Here is a 25,005-nt window from a genome sequence, read left to right on the forward strand (position 1 = left end):
GTAATCATTGTCATATTAACTTATTTTCTAAGGATGTTGTTCTTGTTAAATGCCTGGTAGCTTGAGTTTTTTGTTTATGTCTCAAAATTTATGTTTATCTTTATTAATCATCCTACATTTAATCAATTCCAACGTTGAGCTTCGCTTTTATGGATGTTTCATGTCATCACCTTTCTTTCTTTTTTTCCTAGGAAATATATAAACACCCAGTAATACTGAAGGTAAATCTAATAGGAAAATTCTAAGTATCATCATTTCTCCTTTTTTTCATTTTGTAAGTACAATTAGAGAACTTTTTTGTGTTAATTATTACTAAAAGATCTTAGATAGTATGTCATAATTAATCCTTAGAGTATTTCTATTAAGACTTGACTAAATTAACCTTTGTATATTAAAGAAACAAGGAGGACAACATCCATAAAAGCGAAGCTCTGAAACGATAGAACAGACGAACATTAACTCTTGTAGAGTGTAAGAACTGAATATGCTAAATATAATTATAAAAGTTTGACAAAATTATACGTAAATTTGTTGCAAAATTTCTTAATTAAAGAATACTGTTTAAGGACATACTTACATTTTAAGGACTTATTTACAGAGATGCTTCGCTTATAATATTGTACCTTGTTGTAATAGGAATCAGTAATCCAAAAATCAGATCAATCCGATTATAATATCTCATAAAAATTTGTTGTTAAAAAGTTAAAAATCAACATGTTTAGAATGGACGTACGGACATTCTGGTAACGATTATACACTTTCTATATAGTACCTTACTATACTACAGGAATCACCATGCAAAGTTTGAAATCGATAGGACAATTCTAACAAGATTAAATTTACGAAAAAAGCTATCCGTCACGGAAATACGGACCTAACCTAATAATAGAAATGCTTCGCTTTAAAAAAATATTTAGCACTAATATCTGTTTTACAATTCCCTTTTGATGCAAATATAGGTAAAATATAAAGCAGATATGCTACCCAGGGCTAGCTATTCTAACAATCAATTCTACAAAAAATCACGAAACCTTTAAGAGTAAGGTAGAAGTATATTTTGCTTTTTTTTATGTAATTGAAGAGGGGGAGGAAAAGGGGAAGGGGGTTTGGGGGGAAATTTTCCAGTAGAATTGTTTGTCAGAATCACACTCCCTTTTCCCTGATGCTACCAATTAAAAAGATTTTTCTTTCAGAAAATTTATAAAATTTCAAATCTAAAATGATATTTGAAATATTGTTAACAATATTAACATTGTTCCTGCTGCTGTATTGGTTTATAACCAAGAACTTTGGTAAATGGGAGGCACTTGGGGTTCCTTGTATCAGTGGACGATTTCCCTACGGTTCTAATCCAGGTAAAAGATGATAAAAAAAGAGGGAATCAAACTCTTTAATTACAAATCTCCGTTTGTCTGTTCGTCAGCTATGTCAAACGTGATTTTCTCGGCCACTTGACAAATTATAAAGAATAAAAGTTTAAAGTAATGGCTGTATGTTTCAAGAATATTTTTTAACTATTTCTAATCTACTTTTTAAATAAATTTTTTTAGTTCATTTTGATCTATTTTATTTTTATTCTTTTATTTTACACATCAATTTATTTTTCAAAATATGTACAGTATTGGAAAAATTTTAACCAAAACAATATATTTACTTTATCACTTTTAATAAAGACCATTTAGATAATTTTCAGAATTTATTGAATATATGAAAAATGATAACAAAGCCTCTTAAAAATAATAAAGAATTTCTAAGACTTTAATAATTGAAATTTAAGGAATTCTTTTGTTTAAACTGTTTTTAACCTATTTTTGAATGAGGGGTCAAAAATATACTAGGACACCTATAGAATCAGACTGCAGAGCCCAAATTTGAATTAAATCTCCAATAAACTTTTTGGGGGGGATTTAAAAATTAATTTTTAATGTTGCTCTGGTCATTTTGACTAGAGCAAAAGGTCTTTTATACTCGGGGTAATATTGTGGCTTTTAGAACAATTTATATAATTCACTTTTATAGATACAATAAAAAAAACATTACTCTTTTCAATGGAAATATTTTTTTTCTCTAAAACAATTAATTTCATTTAAAAATCTAACATATAAAAATAAATTTGTTGTATTGCATAAACATATGTTGTCATCTTACATTATTTAACCCTTTACAGCCAATTTTTATGTGTTTTAAATAAGTGATAGAAAACAAACATGATAATGTTAATTCATTGATATATTGTAAAGAATTAACTTTTTAATGAATCAATTTAGATGAAATCAAAAGGCCTAATTTTACTTTATACCAGAATAGAATATTTATGAAGCAAAACACTCTAAAAGCTATGAATTTTAACCAAATATAAAAAGACCTTTTGCTCTGATCAAAATGGACCACAGCAACAGTAAAAATTAATTTTAAAATCCCCCCAAAAAAGTTTATTGGGGACTTAATTCAAATTTTATATGTTTTAAAAATAGGTTAAAAACAGTTTAACACGTTTATTTAAATCCAAAGCTCAGCTTGAAAATTAACACAATTAGATTTGATTATACAAACTTTTGAAGGTTTTCCTCATATTGCGCCAGGATCCCGCAAGGATAATGCTCCAATAAGTTTTTTCCTAATAAGAAATTAGAGTAGAGGTGTTTGGGTGGTCTGGAAATAAGTTTAAGTAATTTTCAAAGTTTTAAATCTTTTCAAAAATAAAATTAGAGGCATGAAACAAATAAAAATAAAAAGTTATTTTTTGATTTAGTTATCAGACTGTATGTTTAAAAGTTATTAATCACAAATACAGAAAACAAACTGAAATTACTTTAAATTTGTATAGTAAATTTGACAGACAAACAATTCAACTTAGTATATTAGCTTTGCTTCCTAAAAAGGTCCATTGAACTTAAACTATTAAAAATTCCTTTTTGAAACTAGATTGAACTGAAATATTATTTAGATTTGACTACAAACAGTTTTAAATAAAGAATTCAAAAAATTTAATAATTCTGAAATTTTTCTGAAATTGTTATTCTATAACTATGCCGAACGCTTACCTTTCCTATCGGAAAGTTAAAAAATACATTTAGTAGTTATTTATTGAATCGTATCATATACAGCTTTCTATGGATATTAAAATGAAAAAGTTTAATATTAAAACCAGTTTTGTTAGCTTCGAGGTCCCGAAGGCCAGGGGTAACAAAACTGTTATTAATTATATGATTATTATTTCAATATCAATATTCGTAGAAAATTGTCTATAATACGATGCTACACATTAGTTTTAAGTATGGAGGAAAACAGGTTATAATCCAACGGACATTAATCGGTTTCCAACCCAAACTGGAAAAGATTTTACTTAATTCTGCATTTGCAATGACATCACAATCGTAGAAATTATATATCTTCTATTACATAGATAATTATAAGGGTTTTTCTCTGTAGCCTAAGATTTCGATAACTACTGAACCGATTAAGTTCTCCCTTCTAGGAAAGCTTCACACTAGTCCCGTTATGGTTTTAGGCTATTTTTCTTTAGATATTTTATTTTTGGGATGGTTTTAAGTTATTTTATGCTAATCCCTCCCTTTCGAATACAACAGATGCTAGTGTCGTAACCGCTAGTATCTTTTATAGCGCTTATAAGTTGTACATTATTATGACAGATCTTCTTGTGTTCTTTTCATGAATTATTTAAATTTCTGTTATTAAGGTTTGTTAACCAGATCCACTCATCACAACTATTGGACTCTCGACGAATATAAACAATTTAAGGCAAGTTACTTTTTGCATACAAATCATTAAAGTTATCTTTACAAAATATTTCCTAAATTAAATAGTATCAAATGCTTTGCTAAGATCAGGAAGATTTAAAATCATAAATCTCGAAATGAATATATATAATTAACTGTCTTTAAGGATGTCGATATCTACGGAACCTACATGTTTGGAAAGCCAGTCCTGCACATCAAGAATCCTCATCTCGTCTCAGAAATTCTTGTTAAAAATTTTAAACATTTTGTTGACAGATTTGACAATAAGATTATGAAGGTACGAAATTTTTTTATATCTAAATCTAGAGGGCTCTTGGGGCACTTGAGGTGATGGGAGGTTTATATCGACCTTCCATTTTGATTTAGTTTTTGAAAAGATTCTAGGGGCGATTTCTCTTAGGAGGGTGGTGATACCCTCCCCCAAAATAGTTATTAACCTTCCTATTAGAAGCTACATTGTAAAGGAGAATCATAACGGCACAGCGGTTAGCAAGATCCTTCAGTACACATAGATACACAGACACACACAGATACTGTTACTGTATTATAAGAATTTAAAAATTGTCAGCTTTGAGGCTGCCATGGACGGACATTATTGTCCTTGTTAAAATCTAATTACGGAACCCCATAGTTCATATCTTTTAGTTGTTTGACGGTGGAGATTTGGACCAATGTTGGGCGAAACAGCTGGCTATGATGTGCGGTGAAGAATGGAAGGATGTTAGATCTACATTTTCACCTATTTTTACTTCAGGTAGAGTAGATTTATAAGCACTACCTGCTTGTTTTTTATATTCTTTCAATTAAAATGAAAAAAAGGAATCTGGTTTGAAATATCATTTATCATTATCATTAAAACTAAATGCTTGGGGCGCAGCCGTTAGTATCCTTATACTAAAGTAACAGGATGTTTGTGTGTCTGTGTGTACCGAAGGATCTCGCTAACCGCTGAACCGATCAGGTTCTCCTTAACAGGGTAGCTTCTCATAGGTCCCGGGAAGGTTTATAACTATTTTTTGGGGGGTGGGACACCCCCAACCCACCCAAGAATGAAAAATACCCCCACCAAAAAAAAAAAAAAAAAAATTTCCACCTCCCAAAATATTTTTTTAAAATTTTTCTTTTAAAATCTAAAATAAGAAATTGGGTTATCAAAATCGACTCCCCCCTACTCAAGTGCCCCTAGAGGTCTCTAGGGGCGTAGCCGCTAGTACGATATATAAAGTAATATAAATTCTAGATTTATTAATTTTCTTCCTCTTCTTTTTAATGATTGTAATTAGAGGCTAAGGGTGCAGCGGCTATTCAATGATATAAAATAGTAAAAAAAACTTTGTCTAGGCTTTAAGGTGCTTTGAACCATGCACATCTTTACCTAAAAATTTGTGCCATTAGAGGCTAAAGGCTTATCCTCTAGTATTTAATAAAGAGATAAATTACAAAGTAATTACAGTTCTTTTATCCTTTTCAGTCCTTTGACAATAAAGACTAATTGATCTTTCCTTTAATGCTATTTTTATCTTTTTATTTATTTACAGTTAGGCAAACGAATACAATTCCGTTTTCCTAAGAATATTTCACTATTATTCTGTCGCTACATACATATATTCAAGGCATCAAGTTATCCTAATACATAAAGTAGTAAGGTTTATTGTCTAAAGCTTAAGATTTCATAAAATACAGAACTTATTGAATTTTCCTCTTAGGGGAAGCTTCACATAGGTCCTGGGATGGTTTTATGCTATTTCATTGTTAGTTTAAGCCCCTAGTTGGTTTAGGCTATTTTTCTGCCTCCTTCCTCACTAAAATGGGCGCGGCCGCCAGTGAATAATAAAAGGATAAGCATAGAGAAATATACATATTATCGATATACAAAGTAATAATATTTTTTTGTCTGTAGCAAAGGATCTTGTATTAAACAAAGTGGTAAAAAACTTTCAATAACATTATATGAAATTGTTACTTTGTTTACGTTGGCGTGGACCGTATCGATTAACCTATGTTATTTTATTCAATTTTATTTTATTTATTATATTTTTTTTTTATTTGGTTATGGCGACAAAAATTCTAAGTTACAAACTTAATAATATGATAAGAATTTAGTTTTATGGATAAATCTATAAATAAAATCAAAAAATAATTCCTTTTTATTTTAATTTACTTATTTTGGACTTGTAATTGTTTTATTTATTCTATAATATAAAGTAGTAAGGTTTTTTATCTGTAGTTTATAATCGATTAAATTCTCCATTTTAGATTATATAATAAAGCTCCAAATAGGTCTTGGAGTGTTTTTTTATGCTATTTTGTTTTGAGATTTATGATTTAGAAATGTTTAGGGCTTTTTCTATGGTGTTCTTATCCGTTGAATTACAGAATTCCTAAATGAAAGGAGCGCAGCTGCTTGTGTATTTATATCCCCTTCTATTTATTCAAGGTAAAATGAAGGGAATGTACAGATTTATAACAGAAGTTTCAACACAACTAAATGATGAACTTCACAAAGTGGCTGCTTCAGATCAAGACTTTGAACTCAAGGTAAATTTAATTCTACAGCTTTATAGCAGGACAGTCAGACCAAATAATTTATTAGATGCTAAACAGAAACAAAAATCCGCCACTTATCTTTAATGGAAGCAGAGCAATCCAATGTCTTTAAAGTCATTACCAACAGACAAACAATCAAAATAAAGATAATATAATCGTTGCTCTTTGGCTAAATAATATATGTTAATCATTTTAGTCATCTAACTATAATAGTAGCTAAGAAAGTCCTCAAAATTGTACAACTTAGGTTAACCTACCCTAAGCTAAAAGATTAATATACCTATCTTGCAACCCGCTGATTAAATTTATATTTCAGGAACATTTTGGAAAGTTTAGCCTGGATTCCCTGGCCTCGTGTGCATTTGGAGTAAATCCCAACAGTTTCAAGGAGAAAGATTCAAGTTTTGTAAAGAATGCATCACAAATATTCAGCCAATCTGCATCATTTATGCTCATGCTTTTCTCAAGGCTTATTCCAGGAACAATATTCTTCAATTATTTATTACTGGCTGTATGGACAGACAGACATTTAATAGTAATGTATAATATTAGGATATCTGCTTGTCTCACAGATTTAGTCCAAACTTTAAATGTGAAAAAATTGTATGCCAATTTGCTACCGTTTTAACTAAGCTTAGTAATGAAATGAAATTCAAAAATTGATTGTCAATGTATAGAAAAAAAAACTATATCAAGTAATGTTTTAGAGAAGTAGTTTAGATGATCTGACTGTCTAAACTGCCGGTTTGTCTGTTGAAAAGGATCTCGTTAACTGTTAAACCGATATGTTCTCCCCCCCCCCTAATAAAAAATACTGTTACTTTTTCAAAGTGAGGGGTCTTTCCCTCTCACCCCCTCTCTTCCTTTAAGTGCCCCTAGGAGCATCAAGGGGCGCAACTGATAAAAATATATAAATAAAAAATGGTTATTTTGTGTTCAAAATTAATATTATTTAACATAAGAACATAAAAAGTAAATTAAGTTTTAAAATGTATTCTAAATTCAATATGTACAAACTTAATGCAAAATTGTTAAATTATGACTTTCTGTCTGCTTGATTCTACTAACATTTATACAGGAATCTTAAGAGATAAGACAATAGACGACAAATTGTTATGCAAATTATATTAAACAAAAATACCCCTGTGATTGATAGGTTTAGTACTAATTTGGATCATTAAATAAAACTACCCAATAAATAAGATAATTTGGTTATAAAACCTAGGGTATCACTGTGTTACTAACAGCCTAATGTCCTTTTCCTCCCTGCATTTAAATTAAATCTGCAGATAGTTGCAGGGACAGTTTTACTGATATCAAAATAACATAATACTTTAATCATAGTCATTGCAACAAGGATGATAACTACCATAAAGACAAACGAATATTAACATAATTTGAGTATAGATGAATTGTAAATGAAAGAAGTCTAAATATGAACTCCAATTTAAGATAGGCTCTATTTTTTTTTAATTTGTTGTCAAAAATACATCATATTTTAAATCTTACATGCGGACTTTTTAGTGATGATTATAGAGTTGCTACTCTTCCTAACTGTTACAGAAATCATACTCTCAAAAAATCTCAATTTTTTAGATAATCCAAGCAAGAATATGTATATCCATAAACAGGCGTACAGAAACTTCACAAAATGCTGAACATCAACGCAATGAAACCCAAAGAAACCAAATTTTTCAAGGACATAATCCTGCAAACAATAGAGCATAGAAGGAAAACAAACCATAGAGAAAATGATCTCATTGATCTGATGCTTGATTGTATCAAAGAAGCAGATAAACAGACAGGCGTGGGTAAAATTGAAACATCACAAGGGAAGTTTGCTTTTTAAATCAAAAGCCTTGTTTAAAAAGGTATCTTAAGCTGCAGACGGGCAGACATCGTTCTACTTTGTATTATAGACTAACAGCTAGGGGCTCCGTATTAGAAGGGGTAAGGATGGGCTTTCAATAGAGCTTTAAACCATCTCAAAACTTAAATCTGAAATTAAAATAGCTTAAAACTATCACAGGTCGTATGTGAAGCTTACCTTAAATATAGAACCAAATTTGTTCAGTGGGTATTGAGATTTTAAGATTTAAACAAAAAAACTTACTGCTTTATATGATAGGATATGTGATATACAAAATAACAAAAAAAATAGGATAAATTTAAATAAGAAATACTATTTTTAGTACCGAAGCTACTCTATGGTCACTTTATCTTAATGTCTGTTCACTCGTAACGCTAGGGGAAATGTGTTTTTTTGTGAAGATATCCCTCACCAAAGAGCATCCATTTTACAAATTACTTGGTCTGTCAGTCTTTCGGTCATGCAACAAATAACATAAATGTATTGAAATGTAAAGGTTTTGTGATATGATTTTATTTTGTCTCTTACTGCTCTGTGTTCTTTTTTGAGTTTTGCTAATAAGGAATTTATCATCCTTAGTGTCAGTTTATTAAAAACTAGCGGCTTCGCCCCTAGCCTCTAGGGGCTTTGCCCCAAGAGGTAATAAAAAAAATTAAGGCGAAATTCATTAAAGGACCAAGGAAATCTTAAGCAAAAAAAAAAAAAAAAATGGGGGGGGATTTTTTTGTTTTTGGGGGGTTGGTGGTGTCCCACCCCCCAAGAAAATAGCTTAAAACCACCACAGGACCAATAGGTATATACCCTGAAGAGTAGAATCCGATCGGTTCAGTGGTTACCGAGATCTTAAGGGACAGACAGACAGACAGACGGACAGACAGACATCGTTCTACTTTGTATTATAGATTAAACAAGCTTAAACTTCCAAAAGATGAAGAAACCCAATACGAGAAAAACATGAAGTTTGAACACACGAGGAAAACTAAATGCTTGAATGAAGATATCATTGTGGCAACAGCACTTATTCTTCTCGTGGCTGGATATGACACTACAGGAATATATAGTTCTCGTATTCATTCCAAACTTATTAATATCCGTTGGATTAGAACCGGTTCTCATCCATACGAAAAAAATATGTCTAACATCGTATTATTTCCATTTTTCTACTGCATCTCGGGGCTAAAAAAACTTGTTTTAATCTAATAATTGTACATTTTATATCCGCGGAAAGCAGTTTATGATACGAGCGAAAAATAACTATTCATAAATAGAGATAATCTAGAGACACATTCTCTAAATCAGCCAATTGGATAATAGTGGAAGAATAACCCGGCCACATGGCATTGATTAAAATTGTGTACAGATTTTGGTATATTTTTCCAGTTTTTAGCGAGCTGCTAATTAATAGAATTAAAATTTTTAATGGCCAACAAACATCTTTTAAATTCTAAAAGCTGATGTCGATATACTGTTGTTTTAACTAAACTTTGATGGCAGATTTTTAAGTTGAGGCTTGTTTTTAAAATGCAGAATCTTGATGAACGTACTTTGTTTAAGCTACTTTAATAGAATATACTCCCCTAACAAAAAGTTAAATAAACCCCCAATTTAGGTTTTTACCCAAGTTTTTCTGTGATCAAGGCTAATTTTAAATTTTTTCCTCTAAAAGTATAGTATTTTCTCTACTTTATTGAATTAAGTTAATCTTATTTTTTTTTTAAGTTTTTTTTCCTTAATAGTACTCCGTTAATATGATTTACTTCAAAAAAGTTATTATTTCTATAAAGCCATTATTTTATTTGTGGCTTATTGTGAATTATCCTTTAGTAGCGAAGTTACTCTAAAATAGTTCAAGTTGTGTGTTCGTCCGTCAGTGCTTCCATAACACTATTAGATAAACTAGCGGCTTCTCGCCTATCCTCTAGGAGCTTTTTTGCCCAAGAGGTAATTTTAAAAATGTAGTACATGTGGTGCATCTTCATCTTCATCATCTGCAGCATCAAAAAAAATTTGAGGGGGAATTTTTTTTCTTTTTTTGGGAGGGGGTTTGGGGGTGTCTCACGCCCCAAGAAAATAACTTAAAACCACCACAGGACCAGTAGGTATATTTCCTGAAGAGTAGAATTCGATCGGTTCAGTGGTTATTGAGATCTTAAGGGACAGACGGACGGGCAGAAAGACATCAAGCTACTTTGTATTATAGATGTGATATTTTCAGCTGATAGACTGAAGATACTCCGGACCAAAGATCATTCAGTGAACATGTTACGTCCTTTGTCAGTCATGCTACAAAAGAGAAATATATTTAGTTTTAAAGAGAGGGGTAGGTTTCTGGTAAAATCCATAAAGGTTATGTGTTATAAGTTAAAAACAGTAGTAGAACGATAAAAATGTATGTGAACTTAAAAAAAATTTTCTATAGTTCTTTTTAATAAGAAATACACATATTTAGTGAATATTATCGTTCTACTACTATTTTTAAGCATTAAAACACACACCTTTACGGATTCTACCAGAAACCTACCCCTCTTTTTGTACTTTATAATAATCACATATTCTCTCTCTTTCATTTCCTTTTGTAAGACAACTCAACATTTGCTCTAGCTCACTTTATCCATTTGTTTATCCAGGATTATTTTGTACTTTGCTACTTATGGATTTTGTCATCTTAGTTTAATTTCACTCCATACCTGAAACTTATTTTGATATATTTTTCTCTAAATTAAAAGGTTGAACATATTTTTCTTTCCTTAAATGTGAGATATTTTGGACAAAATGTAATGTTTTTCGACATATCCAATATCATAAAAATTAACTATTCTTTTTCCTTAAATCTTAAATCTGAAGATTAAGTAACCCGCAACTATTCTTATGAAACTTTTCAATCTTCAAAGTTTTTAATCTTTTATTGAAATATTCCAATAGAATCACGGAGGAGGGGAGAGACAATGATTGTTACTTTAATTTTTTTCCCCACCAAATAAAATATTTATTCTATTTATAATATAATATTTATGACAAGATTAATTAATTGTCTTTGTCCTGTCTCAAAATTCTTAAAAAGACTTAATATGAAAGTGAAACTATAAAAGTTTAGGTATAACTCTGTCCTTCCTGGCGTATGAGCTGGCAAAGAATCCAGACATCCAAACAAAACTTCAGGAAGAAATAGACCTGGCCTGGCACAATGGCGGCGGAAAATTCCCAGATTATCAAACTATTCAGAGCCTTCCATATCTTGAGAGTTGCTTGTTTGAAACACTTCGGCTGCATACAGTCTTAGGTTAGAATTTTATTCTAAAACAAGGACGATAACATTCATGACAGGAATGACAATGTATTTTTAATTCTACGTTATTTATGACCTAATCTATATTCTACATCAACTATATGAATTACCTACCAAAAAGCGCTTCCTATCAATCTGTCTTTCAATTAACTATCGCCCAATTACCAATTTTTATTGCCAAAATGATAAATACAAATTTATTAAGAGTGAACTATTTACTCTTATTAATTGATTTTACAATGAAATGATAGTTTAATCTAACATTAGATGTATATTTTTAGGTGATATAATGAGGTCTTGTGTAAGTGATTGTACTATACCAGGAAAAAAACTTGCTCATTAAATTATTTTCATTGCACTTCATCATAAGAAAATAAACACTTGAGCTTAATTTTTACCACTTAAGTGCATAAATAAATCCAGCCACTTGGGAAGTATTTGATTAATAAACTAACAAATATTTAAAGCTAAGTTTAAAAAAAAATACATAAATATTCCTTTTTAAAAAAAATTCAGAAAATTTACGTTCGAGTAAGTTGAACTGAACATTAAGAGATATAAGTTTTCCGGAATTGTAATGTAGGGAGTAGATTTGAAATCTGCATCAAATTTTAAGGATTTTTTATAAAATTCGTTTTTTGTATAATTCTTTATCTAAAAGCGGATATACAAATTAAGTTAATTAATTTTGGCATCCGTGATTGGTGGATTTAAAAAATCTGCGCTCTGATTGGATGTCGTATATCATTCAACCAATTAGAGCGCAGGTAGTTTAAAATCCACCTATCCTATTGGTCAAAATTAATTAACTTAAAATGTATTTCCGCTTTTAGATAAAGAATTTTACAAAAAACGAATTTTATAAAAAATCCTTAAAATTTGATGCAGATTTCAAATCTACTCCCTACATTAAAATTCCGGAAAACTTATATCTCTTACTGAACATGCAGTAAAACATATCTTAAAACAGGTGGGGGGCTATGCATGAGTCAATATAAGTGTTTTTTTTTCCTGGCACCTTTTTTATTAAGTAAGGCTTTTTGGTCTATATACAAGGATACAGTTAAACGTAGATAAAAAAGGCCCCTTCTATATCATTTCTATGAGAAAAAAAAATACATTGTTAATCAAGTTCAGTCGAAATTATCATCAAATGTTTTGTTAAGTTCAAGGTGTCACAAGTGAATTCGCACAAAATACAATAAAAGTCAAAGTACATTAACTTAATCCCATGTTCAGAGTTATGCAATATACATCACTAACTTGAAATTAATGATGAAAGTTACTAAATTGCTCTCGGTGCATAGTCCCGAATTCTGAATATTTTCATATAAATAGACAATTCAATAGGTTTCTTTTTTAATTTAAGAAAATAATTTAAATTATGCAACTACAAAATCAGGAATACCTTACACTATCAGAAAGAATGATCTAATATCCATAAACTGTATTGGAATCCACCTGGACGAGAATATTTACCCCAATCCATATGAATTTAATCCTGACAACTTCTCCAAGGAGGCAAGACAGTCCAGAAGTCCCTTCACGTTTCTAGGTAAAATGGAATGGAATGGAAGAATGATAATAAATTAATCTTCTCACAATTATAGAAAAGAAAATTTGTTTCTTATTTATTAAAATAATTGATGGAATAGTTCATTCGTCCTCTTTTTCACCAAGTAGTATTGGGGGGAAGATTTATTAACATTTTATTGTTCCATCTCTTTCTTTTCTCTCTCTCTCTCACTCTCTCTCTCTCTCTCTTTTTTTTATCTATCTATCAATCTCTTTATATCTCACTCTAATTAGAAGAAATTAAAGGATGCTAATATTATTTTATTATTTGTAGGATTTGGTCAGGGACCAAGGGCCTGTATTGGAATGAGGTTCGCACTTCTGGAGGCTAAAGTAGCCATGACACAGGTATAGTTCCATATTCGTCGGTAATACAAGGGTCACTTTAATATATAGATAACATAATATCTATTATGGTAGCTTTATAAAGTGTCTCAAAAATCAGCCATGTGACGTCATAAAAATGAGGGAGATGAGAGGAAAAGTGGGAAAGAAAGCCCCTAAAATTTAAATGAATAATCCCTCATTTTTATGACGACACATGGCTGATTTTTGAGACACTATGTAAAGTTACCTATTATGTTACATTTTGGACTGACAAAGGTCAAATTCTATAGATGAAAAAGTAGTGTATGTCTCTCAAAGTGCCTAGTCGAGCACAGAAATTGAAATCAGCTTGAGTTATGTAATACTACCCCCCACCTCCTTTTAGTATTTTACATGGGATACTACCCCACCTCTCTCCCTTAATTATTTCAATTTAAAATAAGTTTTGGAGGGGGAAAGGGGGTTCAGTGAACGATAGACCATTTGAGTTAGAGCACTTGTTGATGTTTATTCATAGAAGCGTGGCATAGTTTAAGGAATATTCATTTATCAATAAAACACCCACCCCCCCCCCCCTCCCCACCTCGCAATAACTCCTTAAAGTTACATATTTTTTAGAATTTGTTGTGAAACTGAATTAAGTTTAATTCACAAATATGATATTTTGTAAAAAAAAATTCATTAATTTTAATGACTGAAAAATTACATTGTACTACAATTTAATTAACTTCTGATAATATAATTGAAATTTTTAATCAGTTTAATGCATCAAAAACGGAAAATTTATGATTAATTTGATATTACGTAAAGTTTTTATTGAAATATTAAAAGATGTAAATAATAGACAAGGAATTTTATTAAATCTTCAACGTCTGAAATTTTTATGTAAGTAAAGTTTTTCAAAACTCTTATCGTTTCTGTTCATCATTGATTGAAATCTAGATTGATTTATTATTGAAAAGCTCTGCATTTCAACATTTATAATTTTTAAAACTTTTTACAGTAGATAAACAAAATTAATGCTCTAATTGATCGGGCAAAAATTGTTGTCAATTTAGCTTGCTAACTCAATTATTGGTCAGTTAGTTTATCCATTTAGAGGGGGCGGATTCGCGGAAGTGGGAAATCGTTATTTCATCCCGCTGCGTGGTTCACTTAATTCGAGAACATAAAAATCTGGTGTAAGATCTAAGTTATAGTATATCCATTTTTAAACAGCTATAAACAAAAATTTGTCTGAAACAAGCTCTCTTTAATCTAGTTTAGAAGAAATAAACATAGTTTTCCAATTTTTACAGCAAATAAATTCTTATTTGATGCCAATTTTTTTGACCTAGCCAAATTTTGCTAACATCATTAGATAGACATTTTGCACAAAAATACAACAATTTTAAAAACCAAGAAAGTTGCTGTGTCGATTGTGATTCTTATTTTTTTTTAAATCATAATACATTTTTAAAATATAATTCCACATTCCATGCTGATTATATTATCATTGGATGTGCCCCTATCACCTAGTGGTGTCAAAAAAAGATATGATCCTTACAAAAAAATCTTAAGAGCAAAGCAATGAAAGGAGTGCAAAAAAGTTTGATCTTATAGCGATCAATAATACCAAGTATTCTTAAACCCTGTGGGGCTACAAATTACCACAAATAACCTAACCTAAATAAGGGTAAAATACTAATGCCTTTTCTAAAAACTAAAACCTTCTTCTAATTTCAATTCATTTTAGTATTTATTAGTTGTGGGGGTCTCTGTGATTGCTAGGCACTTTCATGAAAAACCGCCAAATATATTCTTGTTCGTGTTTAGGTGTTGAGAGACTTCAGGTTCGCCCCAAGCTGTACGAATGCAGAGGTACTGGTTATAGATCCTGAAAGTTCTCTAGGATATATCAAGGGGGGACTTTATGCTAAATTAGAAAGAAGAAATGTGTAAACAAGAACATATCATGTCCGTCCAGTGAGGGAATGGACATAAGTCTCTAAATTACACTGGTACCCAAAGTTTTATAATGAAGATGGCTCTATCTAAACATTAAGTACCTTTACTAAATTTTAATGTTTCTTTAACACTCGTAGGATCCATCTTTCAGTATCCATTTTATTTTGCACAAGGTGTAATTTTGTTTATCTTCATTGGATATGTACATTAATTTAAGATCTATGTATCATTTCCAAATAATATTTTATAATGTTTATGTAATAATGCTGTAATAGTTATTTATCGCGGCGTATCATAGACAGCTTTCCGTGGATATTGAAATAAAAAAATTATATGATGAAAACCAGTTTGGTTAGCTCGAGGTCCGAAGGCCCGATCTAATAAAACTGGTGTTCTATGATTTTTATTTTAATATTTACAATTAATTGTCTGTAATTCGATGTACATGATTTTTCAGTATAGCTGATAACCGGTACTATTCCAAGGGATATTTATCGGTTTCGTAGCCATACTGGAAAGATATATTTTTCATTAGAGATTGTTTGTTGTGTAATATGTTGACTGAATTTTCATATAGTAATATTTCCTGAAATATATAATTTCATTATAATCTGAGTTAATTTATATTATAGTGATACTGCTACTCTATAATTATACTAGAGTTGGCTCAATATAACTATATCGCTATTGGCTAGTTTTCTTTAAGTACATATCTATTTATCTATTTCTCAATAAATCAATTTTCCTCCCCCGCCATTACTATCTAAAAGAAAGAAGTAAATATTTATTAATTTAAATGATTTTAAAAAGATTATTTCAATTATATTTTTTTCACATTACCATCACCAAAGGGTTAATATGATTAAAATTTTAGTTTTAATATTTTAACACAAAGGAAGTGTCGCCACAATCGAATTCTTTTAAAATACAGTTTTCTTAGATTTACTCTTTTATGAACGTATATTTTTTATTTATGAAATAAGGATTAAATACTTCAATGTAATTCAAATATCTACATGAAGTGAAAAACTTAATTCATTCCATAAACAAATAGGATAAAGGTCTTAGCGCTTTGGTCAATGAGAGTTTAATGAGGATTATTGGAGCACTATGAGTTTTAAACACTTTACCATTGGAAGACTCGAGCTCATTTATAGACGTTTATTTCCTATATAGATCTGTCATGGATCTTGATGCAATAAAGCAGGCTGTTTTGTAAATGTTAAAAATTGGAAGATTTCATTAAATAAAAGTAATCGCAAATATACTTAGTAAATAACTTCGACACGTTCGTTAAATGAACAAGGATGAAAATATCCATAAAAGGAAAGCTAAACATACCATACATTTAGGCACATAAACATCAACAAATATTGAGTCACATCGCATTTATTATTTTAAAAAAGCATGACAACATGACATAAATGAAATAAATCACGAAACCTTTTAAAATGTATAATGTCTTTTGAAGCATTAAGCTAAGAAGAAAAACGTAATTTCTAGGAATCGATCTAGCACCCCAATTAACAAGCAGATGGACAAAACAATGTATAGATTAGATGCACATTTGTCTTAGGAATCTTCACTAAAAATTTCAGCTGTCTATCTTTAATAGGAGCCGAGAAAATCACGTTTTCCCCACTGTGTCTCTATCAGACGGACGGACGGACATTTCGAATTATAGAGTAGTTTCGCTACTAAAAATATTAGAAGTCCTAACTCTTGACTAATTTGTTCAAATGCTGACAACATTGTGTCTAATCGTCTAAGTATCTCCAACCTAACCGTTAATAACATAAGGAAAAAATTTAAATTACTTTTGCTTTTTTAGCACAAAATATTGTTAAATACTTCTAAAATTAATTTTGTCTGTTTGTCCTTCCATGAATTTTTAGTACTTTACTACTTATGGATGTTGTCATCCTTGTTACTTATTCAAGTAGAAAGATTTAGGGGGGGGTGGTGTAATATCGTTTCATTACAGTTAAGGGGATCTTAGATTGTAAGAAAGACATTGTTGGAATAAAACAGAATGTAAAATGTAGGATATAGACCCCTCAGTGCAATGGATATATCCACCTCTCTTCGACACACCACTATTTCTACAAACGTAAATAAAGCAAATTTTATTATTTTCAAAGCAAATTGTTTTTGTTAAACTAGAAGAAAGTCTGTAAAATCACTGTAAAAGAAAAAGGGTGAGAAGAGGATGAAAACAAAACCAATTACGAGATATTGCTCAAGTAAAGTTTGTGTCTAACTTTTTAATAGTATTTGGGAAAACATTGAAGGAACAAACAGAAAAGTTAGAACGTCTGTATTGAAAGAAGGGTAAGATAGATTTTAGCGCACTATAAAAAAAGTTATTTTAGAAAAAACAAATTCTTTGCCAATTTTTATTGAACTTAAGGTTTATAATAACCGAGGCAGTAACGAGCCTATTTGTTTTTGGATTCGATTTGAATCTATCCAAAGAAAAGTCCCCACTACTGCTAAATCAGGCGTTTGAGATCTATTGTGAGAGTGTGAAACATGTCTTGGCCCATTTACCACAGGGAGAAAATTTTATATTCGTAGAAAACTAGATATAATACGATGCCAGACATAGTTTTTTCGTATGAATGAGAACCGGTTCCTATCCACCGGATTCGAATGAATACGAGAAAAATCTCAACCTTTTCACCAAAAATTCGAATCATTTTAACCTTTTTTTGCAGTATAGCTTAATCTATACAGTAAAGCTTCATTATTTTACATCAAGATAAATGTGTTTTGTCTGTGTGTAAGAAAATATGCTTTTCTGGTTTTCTCTAGCAAAGAAGTATTTGTTCACACTACGTTATTTTATAAGAAAAGTTCAAGTCAAAACAACTAAAAGAAATGACAATGTGAAAAGTTTTGCTAAAGTCAAGTGCGCTTTCTAGAGCATTATTCTTGCTAATTTTTGTATGCGAATTTTTAAAAAAGTATCTTAAAAATGAATTGAAAATAATTTTTACCAATTTCATAAAAGAGCATAAATAATATACATGTATAATTGGCAATTCAACCAATTTTTTTTTTAGCCCTTTTTGGAGGCCCTGCAATTGATACTAACAATTTGACTCATCCTTACCTGTACTAAGAGAAGTATTACAAGTTTGTTAAAGAACAAAATTATTTTTTATGAAGTTTAGAATCAACCATTAATCCAGCCCTGCATTTTATTTTACATACAAATGAATGTAAACAAAAAATGGGAGAGCCATACACCTAACTAGTATAGTGTCCCATGGTGCGTGGATCATCAAAATAAAAATTGTTTGTCTAGCCTTGAAATAGGAATGTGTTTTTGCCAACACTAATATCATTTTATAATTATGGCATCTTCCTTTAACGGGGAGATAGGACAAAAACTTAACTTACCTTACAATTTATAATCAAAAAGAAAACATGGGTGGAGGGAATTTTTTTCCAAGGGCGATTTCTTCTAGGAGGTTGTTGGTACCCTCTTTCAAAATAGGTATAAAACTACCCTGGACATTTTTGGGATGATTCTTGTAGCAAAAGTAAACTTCAGAGTAGCAATTCTATTATAATAACTTCATTTTCAATAGTTTTTTTTTCCTATCATATAATTTTTAAAAATTATGACTCATGAAATAATTAGGCACAATTTCATGGGCAATATATCTCTATAATTCAGTATTCCTTATTAAGCATCCAGTATTTAAGATAATTTACACAGATTTACATCACAATTTTTAAAAAAGTTATAAACCTCCCGTGGACCTATAAAAAGATATACACACACACACACATCCCACTACTTTTCACTATTGACTATTGGATATGGCAATCCCTGTTAATTATGAACACCTTTGAAATTGTGTAACTATTGTACATTGTATGCAGAGCAAATGTTAGGCTTTGTTATTCATGCCTACCACGAAAGGAAATAGCCTAAGGAAATTTTAACCAAAGTATCCTGTGCAAAGTAGATGTTTCACAATTACTTTTTTTTCTTTTTAAATCGAAGCTTATCTACATTAATGGTATGTCTGTAGGTCCAGCAATAACTAATAGCTTTGAATGTTAATCTTATTTCGTTTTCAAAATTTCCATGCTGATTACAGTAACTCATGGTTGCTTTACAAACTCTATAATCAATACCTTAGAGTCGTACTTATATTTTCGCCTATATAATTTTTTTCATCATTTCAATTTTGATGAATAAATGGACTTATTAGAAAGAAAATAAACTTTTCCTTCGCATTTCACGTTTAAGAATGATTTGTCTATTGAAGACTTTAACGACGTGTTTGACTACAGCCGTTAGAAAGTTTCTATACATAAGGCTGGTGAGTTATAGACATAGCAGTTAAAAATTTGAAAGTATGAATAATGTATATAGTCTAAAACCTGAATATATTTGTCTTACATTAGTATTTCAGCTTTTGCAACGACCAACCCGGGTTATGAAACCTAACCATACATAGAATTATCTGAGTATATGTTAATTATATTATTATTTTTTGTATGCTATTAATATTGAAATACAAATTTCTCAATCTAATATATCTGTATGTCTTTGGTGCGATTACTTTATATATCTTTAAAAAAAATACACTTTTTAAAACAATTCTATGTGTAGCAACGTTTATTTAATTCTATCACATTAGCCATTCCATCCGATTCCGTTACTTTGCCAAACTTTTCAACAAACTTTCATATCATATGAATGAGGCTTTTATACCCCGGTGCAGGGACCTACAGCCGCAGATGCTTAATACAACAATGACTTTGCCGTTACCATACTCTTTAGCCAGGTTAGGGCTATTAAAGATAACTTTTGAACAGCTTATTTTATTGATGTCAATCACTGATGGGCTGCAGCTGACGAAATTTTCCCAAAAAAATGATCGCTACATCCATAAAAGCGAGAATTTAGATCCAACTAACATGAACACTTGTAGAGTGTTAAAACTTAACAAGCAGAATAATTGTTTAAAGGTATAAACATATTTGTACAGGGTGAATCAGAAAAAACTGAGTTTTTCGATTTTTAGAAACAACCAGAAGGAATACATAAAAAATAATGATATGTCCTTGTTCTCTGTACAAAAGCACATCAAGCTTGTAAAAGGTGTGTTTCATTATCTCTTAAAATGCGGCCTCTATGATAGGTGTATGGTGTCAAAAAATGCCTTGTGTGAAAAATGTTGATCAAGAAAAATTAAATTAACTCATCTATTTAGTATAAAAAAAATCTTAAAATTTCAATATTTATTTAGAAAACGGTTTAAGAAAAGTACTTTAATGAGTTTTAAAGGTAAAATGCTTTTTGGCTTCTCACAAAAGCATTTTTAGAATATTGCAATTTGTCATTTTTTCATATTTCTTGATTGTGATGCATGTGGTTTATAAGAATCTTCTATAATAACGTAGCTTATAGTAAAAAGAAAAAAAAACTTTTTATTTGACAAAAAAAATCTCTTAAGATAAAAAAGTTATCAAGGTTTGAATTTTTCAAAATAAAAATGCCTTTCAGAAATCCTACCCTGTGTAAATGAAGTTATTATGATAATTATAACACACAAGTATAATTTGTCAAAAGGGGCGGAGATTTTGGAGATTAAATCCAGTCTTACACCAAATATAGAGGAAATTCAGGGGGAGAGGGGAGGAATTTAGGTAACAAGATGAAATATTTCCAGTCATGAGCTGGTTTTCCGGTCATGAGGTATTAAATTACAAAAGATTACAACAAAACGTTTGATTTATAATGTGATAATTTAATTCAAATAAATTGTATTTTTAAGATGTTAAATATTTACAATCTGTTAAACAAAAATTTTAATAATCAAAAAATATGTTCGTTTATCTTTTTAGAATGGTAGACATTTTTTATTATAAATAAATCTACCTAAAAAGTACAAAATAATGGCCGAAAAAGTCATCACACACACTTTTTGAAATCTTTATGCTCTAAAAAGCGCCGTTGTTTTCAGAGATATTCAAAAACACCTTTTCTAAGTTTAATGTATATTTTTATAGAGAACAAGAACCTTTAATTGTTTTTTCCATATTCCTACTGGTTGTATCAGAAAATCGGAAAACTCAGTTTTTTCTGACTCACCCTGTATATAAACTTGATGCAAAATTATAGGATTACATAATTACATTTTAAGGACTCGATGATACAGATGCTTTTGTACTATTGTACCTGGTTGTCCTTGTAATGGCTGTTACAAAATTTTTATGAATGAGATAATTATATCTTACAAAAAAATTGTCAAAAGTTGAAAGACTGCACGTTTTCAATGGACGTAGGGACTTTTTCAAATTTCTACATATTTGACGTACCTAACATTTATAGGAATCATCCGCAGTTTAAAATCTTTTGAACAATTCAAACATGCATAAATTAACAAAAAGAGCAAACCGTAACGTAAAAACAAACGTACGTACAGACCCTAATTATGGAAAGCTTCGCTTTAAGAACTATTCATCATGGGAACTTTTGCAATAATCATAGAGGAGAAAAAACTATATTTATTTGATTTGAATCTATTTTTAGAATTGCTTTGAGAATAATATAAAAATGAATAAGACAAACATAATTCATCTAATTTTTATTATCATGACTTTCAACATGTTTCTTACAATTAGAAAATAACAAGGATGACAACATCCATAAAAGCGAACCACTGAAACGGTGGGACAAACGGACATTAACACTTATATAGTGTCAGAACTGAATAATCAGAACATAAATGTATAAGAATCGGAGCAAAATTGTAAGTAAATTTGTTGAAAAACTGCTTGATTCAGTATATTGTTCAAGGACATACTTACATTTTTAGGACTTGATTATAGAGTTGCTTTGCTTATAACATTAAACTTTGTTGTCCCAGGAATCAACATACTAAAAATCAAATCAATCGGATGATTAAAACACATAAAAATTTGTTGTTAAAAAAGTAAAAAAATCAACATGTTTAAAATGGACGTACGGACACTCTTGTTATGATTATAGAGTTGCTACGCTTTCTAAATCGTACCTAACTACTAAAGGAATCACCATGCAAAGTTTTAAATCGATACGACAATTCTAACATGCCTAAATTAACGAAAAAAGCTATCCGTTTGTGACGGACGTACGGACGGACGGACCTACCCTAATTATAGAAAAGCTTCGCTTTTAATAATTATAGAAAAGCTTCGCTTTTAACAATTAGGTCCATAATAACATAGTTTTAATTACAAGAGTTTAAAATAAAAACGGTTATTTTTCCCAAATCCCACAGACATACAGACAGACGTAGAAAATCAACTGTTTATTGAGTATACGCTTATAATATTTGATATCCACGCAACCTTCCCTAAGATGCCCTAGGGTTGTAAGGGGGAGATTTGTAGGAAGTTAGGATTCTACTAATCAAGCAGCTCTAACCATGCTTTCCCTCATCCATGCTCCTCGTATGAGAGTGCCATTAATTAGGGTGGTCTAATATGGAACACCTGCCAAAACTCTAGGCCAGGTTGATGTAATAATTGAGTAGCTTCCACGAGATTTGCGGGTCAGCTTGTAATGTAACATAGAATACAATAATCTGTGCGTGAAGCTTACCAATCTAAGATTGGCCAAAAGAATCTCACTTTCAGTCTCCGTGTGCATCTGAGCTCTAACTTCAGAGAATCATGGCTACAACAACTACTACATTTGATATGGACGAACAGACCTACCCTAAAAGTAAAAAAGCTTCGGTTTTAGTAATCTTGCTGTTGGATGCTGCTGTTAAATATTATTTTTCATGCAAATTTGAATTGAAATAATGAGTTTTGTAGTTAATGGCTTGAAAATTGTGTTCTTTTGTGTTGAGATATTCATAAAAGCGTCTTGGGTTTAGCCACTTATGCAAGCAGGCTTTTTATATCTGGGATAAAATCAACTTCCAAGGACAATTATTTCCATAAGTAGAGCAGCAATAACTGATAGCTCCTATCTTTAATATAGGCATGTTAGAATATTCATATCGAGTTCAAACCTGGCATGATGATTCCTGTAACAGTTTGATACAATTCAGAAGGCATTGCAACCCTTTAAGTATTATTACAAAGGTTTTAAACAAGTTGGTATTTAAGTATCACTACTAATAGTTATATGTTGTTATAATTTATCTGAACTTCTGATTTGTTCAGTTTTATTTTTTAAATATTGCATTCCCTTAATCTTTAAGTATTCAATGACCTCGAAATCGCCCAAACTATTAACCCAACTATTTAGTATACTTTGTAAAGTTTATTAATATTTCACTTGTTTAAAACAAAATTATCAAACTATACTTTAAGAATTGTAAGAAAACGTGATTAAATAGACTGAAAAGTAGCAGCTGCGCCCCTAAAATCTAGGGGCTCTGTATTTAAAAGGTTAGGGAAAGTCTGAAAAAAAACCTAAATCTAATTACAAACAAGTCTAAAACCATCCTAACACTGAAAACTGATTTTGAAATAGCCTAAAACCATCCGTAGACTTACGTGAAGCTAACCCAGAATGGAGAAATCAATTGGTTTAGTAGTTATCGAAAGCTAAAGACAAAAATATCTTATTAACTTATTTGATAGTATTTACACATTTTGCTTAAGTTTTATCCATGTTTTAAACTCAAAGGCCTTAGCATTAACCCCATTTAATAATTCATCCAGGCCTTCTTAATACATTCAAACCATGTGTGTCTGTGTGTGTGTGTGTGGTGGGACCATGTGGTTATGGGTGTGATTGTGTATGTTTCTGTGTGTGGTGGGACCAAGTGGTTTAGGCACTATGTTCCAGCGAGTGACAAATAATCGTTTTTTACATTTTGGAATATACACTTTTAAACAATTGTTTAATAATATACACAAGTTTTTGGAAATAAAGCCGAAAGAATTAGCTCTTTACTATGAAAAATAAGAATTTTATGTGTAATTATACCAGAGGTATGGAATTAAGTTCCTTTTCATCATTGTTAACAACTATTTTTAAGGTCAACTAAACTACATTTCAAATCAGTGTGGACCCTTTATCTTTAAAGCTATTTTTAAGTATTATATATATTTGGAATCAGTATGTAATAATTTATACGTTAAGCCTTTAAAATAAGTCAAATCTCCATTTTTGATGTAATTGTAGATGGTTTTCTTAGCATACCTGATTTCTGTAAAATATACAATTTTCTTATAATGAAAATTTTACGTTTGGTTCCAGATCTCTTAAGCGCAAAAGAGCGCAAGCAAATCCTCTTACATGGTGATATTAGATGTATGTATAATATCAGAGAACTTTACCCTGTGTATGCGAAGGTATGCGAAGTTTGTTTTTTTAAGCCCTAAAGATACTGGGTCTATCAAAAAATAACAATTTTTTAAGATATAAAAGTAGTTTATTTTCTACTTATTTAAAACACATATTCATTTAAACTAAAAGTAAAGAAAAGTTTTAAATAAAGATTATCTCTAATTGTTTAGGCTCTTATCTGAACCATTTTACTTTTTTATTGGGGGGAGAGGGGGGGGGCAACGCCCCACTTACCACATCTGAACCCATTAAAGCTAGAAGTTAAAAAAATTTTATGTGGTTTCCTAGTTCAAATATATATTCTTATTTAATTCGTTGGCATTATTTACTCCCTTCACCCTTTTATTAAGCAACCTTTTTCCAAAGGTGCTTT

The 25,005-nt window shown here is 30.4% G+C and overlaps 1 protein-coding gene across 1 annotated transcript; it reads left to right on the forward strand.

The window, feature by feature from the left end:
• The first annotated feature begins 1,157 nt into the window (after positions 1–1,157).
• On the forward strand, positions 1,158–15,923 carry LOC145327882 (putative cytochrome P450 6a21). Its single transcript, XM_080171416.1, has 13 exons — positions 1,158–1,355; positions 3,701–3,762; positions 3,907–4,038; positions 4,407–4,515; positions 6,199–6,299; positions 6,625–6,784; positions 7,937–8,144; positions 9,078–9,227; positions 11,271–11,458; positions 11,746–11,784; positions 12,864–13,019; positions 13,314–13,387; positions 15,182–15,923. Exons 1-13 carry the CDS (start codon positions 1,220–1,222, stop codon positions 15,305–15,307), a joined length of 1,641 nt encoding a protein of 546 aa, XP_080027542.1. The 5' UTR covers positions 1,158–1,219; the 3' UTR covers positions 15,308–15,923.
• Positions 15,924–25,005: the final 9,082 nt, after the last annotated feature.

The sequence above is a fragment of the Acartia tonsa genome, chromosome 1, assembly GCF_053477335.1.
Source record: "Acartia tonsa isolate MP-2025a chromosome 1, ASM5347733v1, whole genome shotgun sequence".
Lineage (NCBI taxonomy): Eukaryota > Metazoa > Arthropoda > Copepoda > Calanoida > Acartiidae > Acartia > Acartia tonsa.

Excerpts from the sequence above, each read along its gene's own strand:
- LOC145327882 (XM_080171416.1), top strand. The coding sequence starts at position 1,220 with ATGATATTTGAAATATTGTTAACAATATTAACATTGTTCCTGCTGCTG. Across the intron at positions 3,763-3,906 it reads ACGAATATAAACAATTTAAG|GATGTCGATATCTACGGAAC; the intron begins GCAAGTTACTTT and ends ACTGTCTTTAAG. Across the intron at positions 8,145-9,077 it reads ATTGAAACATCACAAGGGAA|TAGATTAAACAAGCTTAAAC; the intron begins GTTTGCTTTTTA and ends TACTTTGTATTA.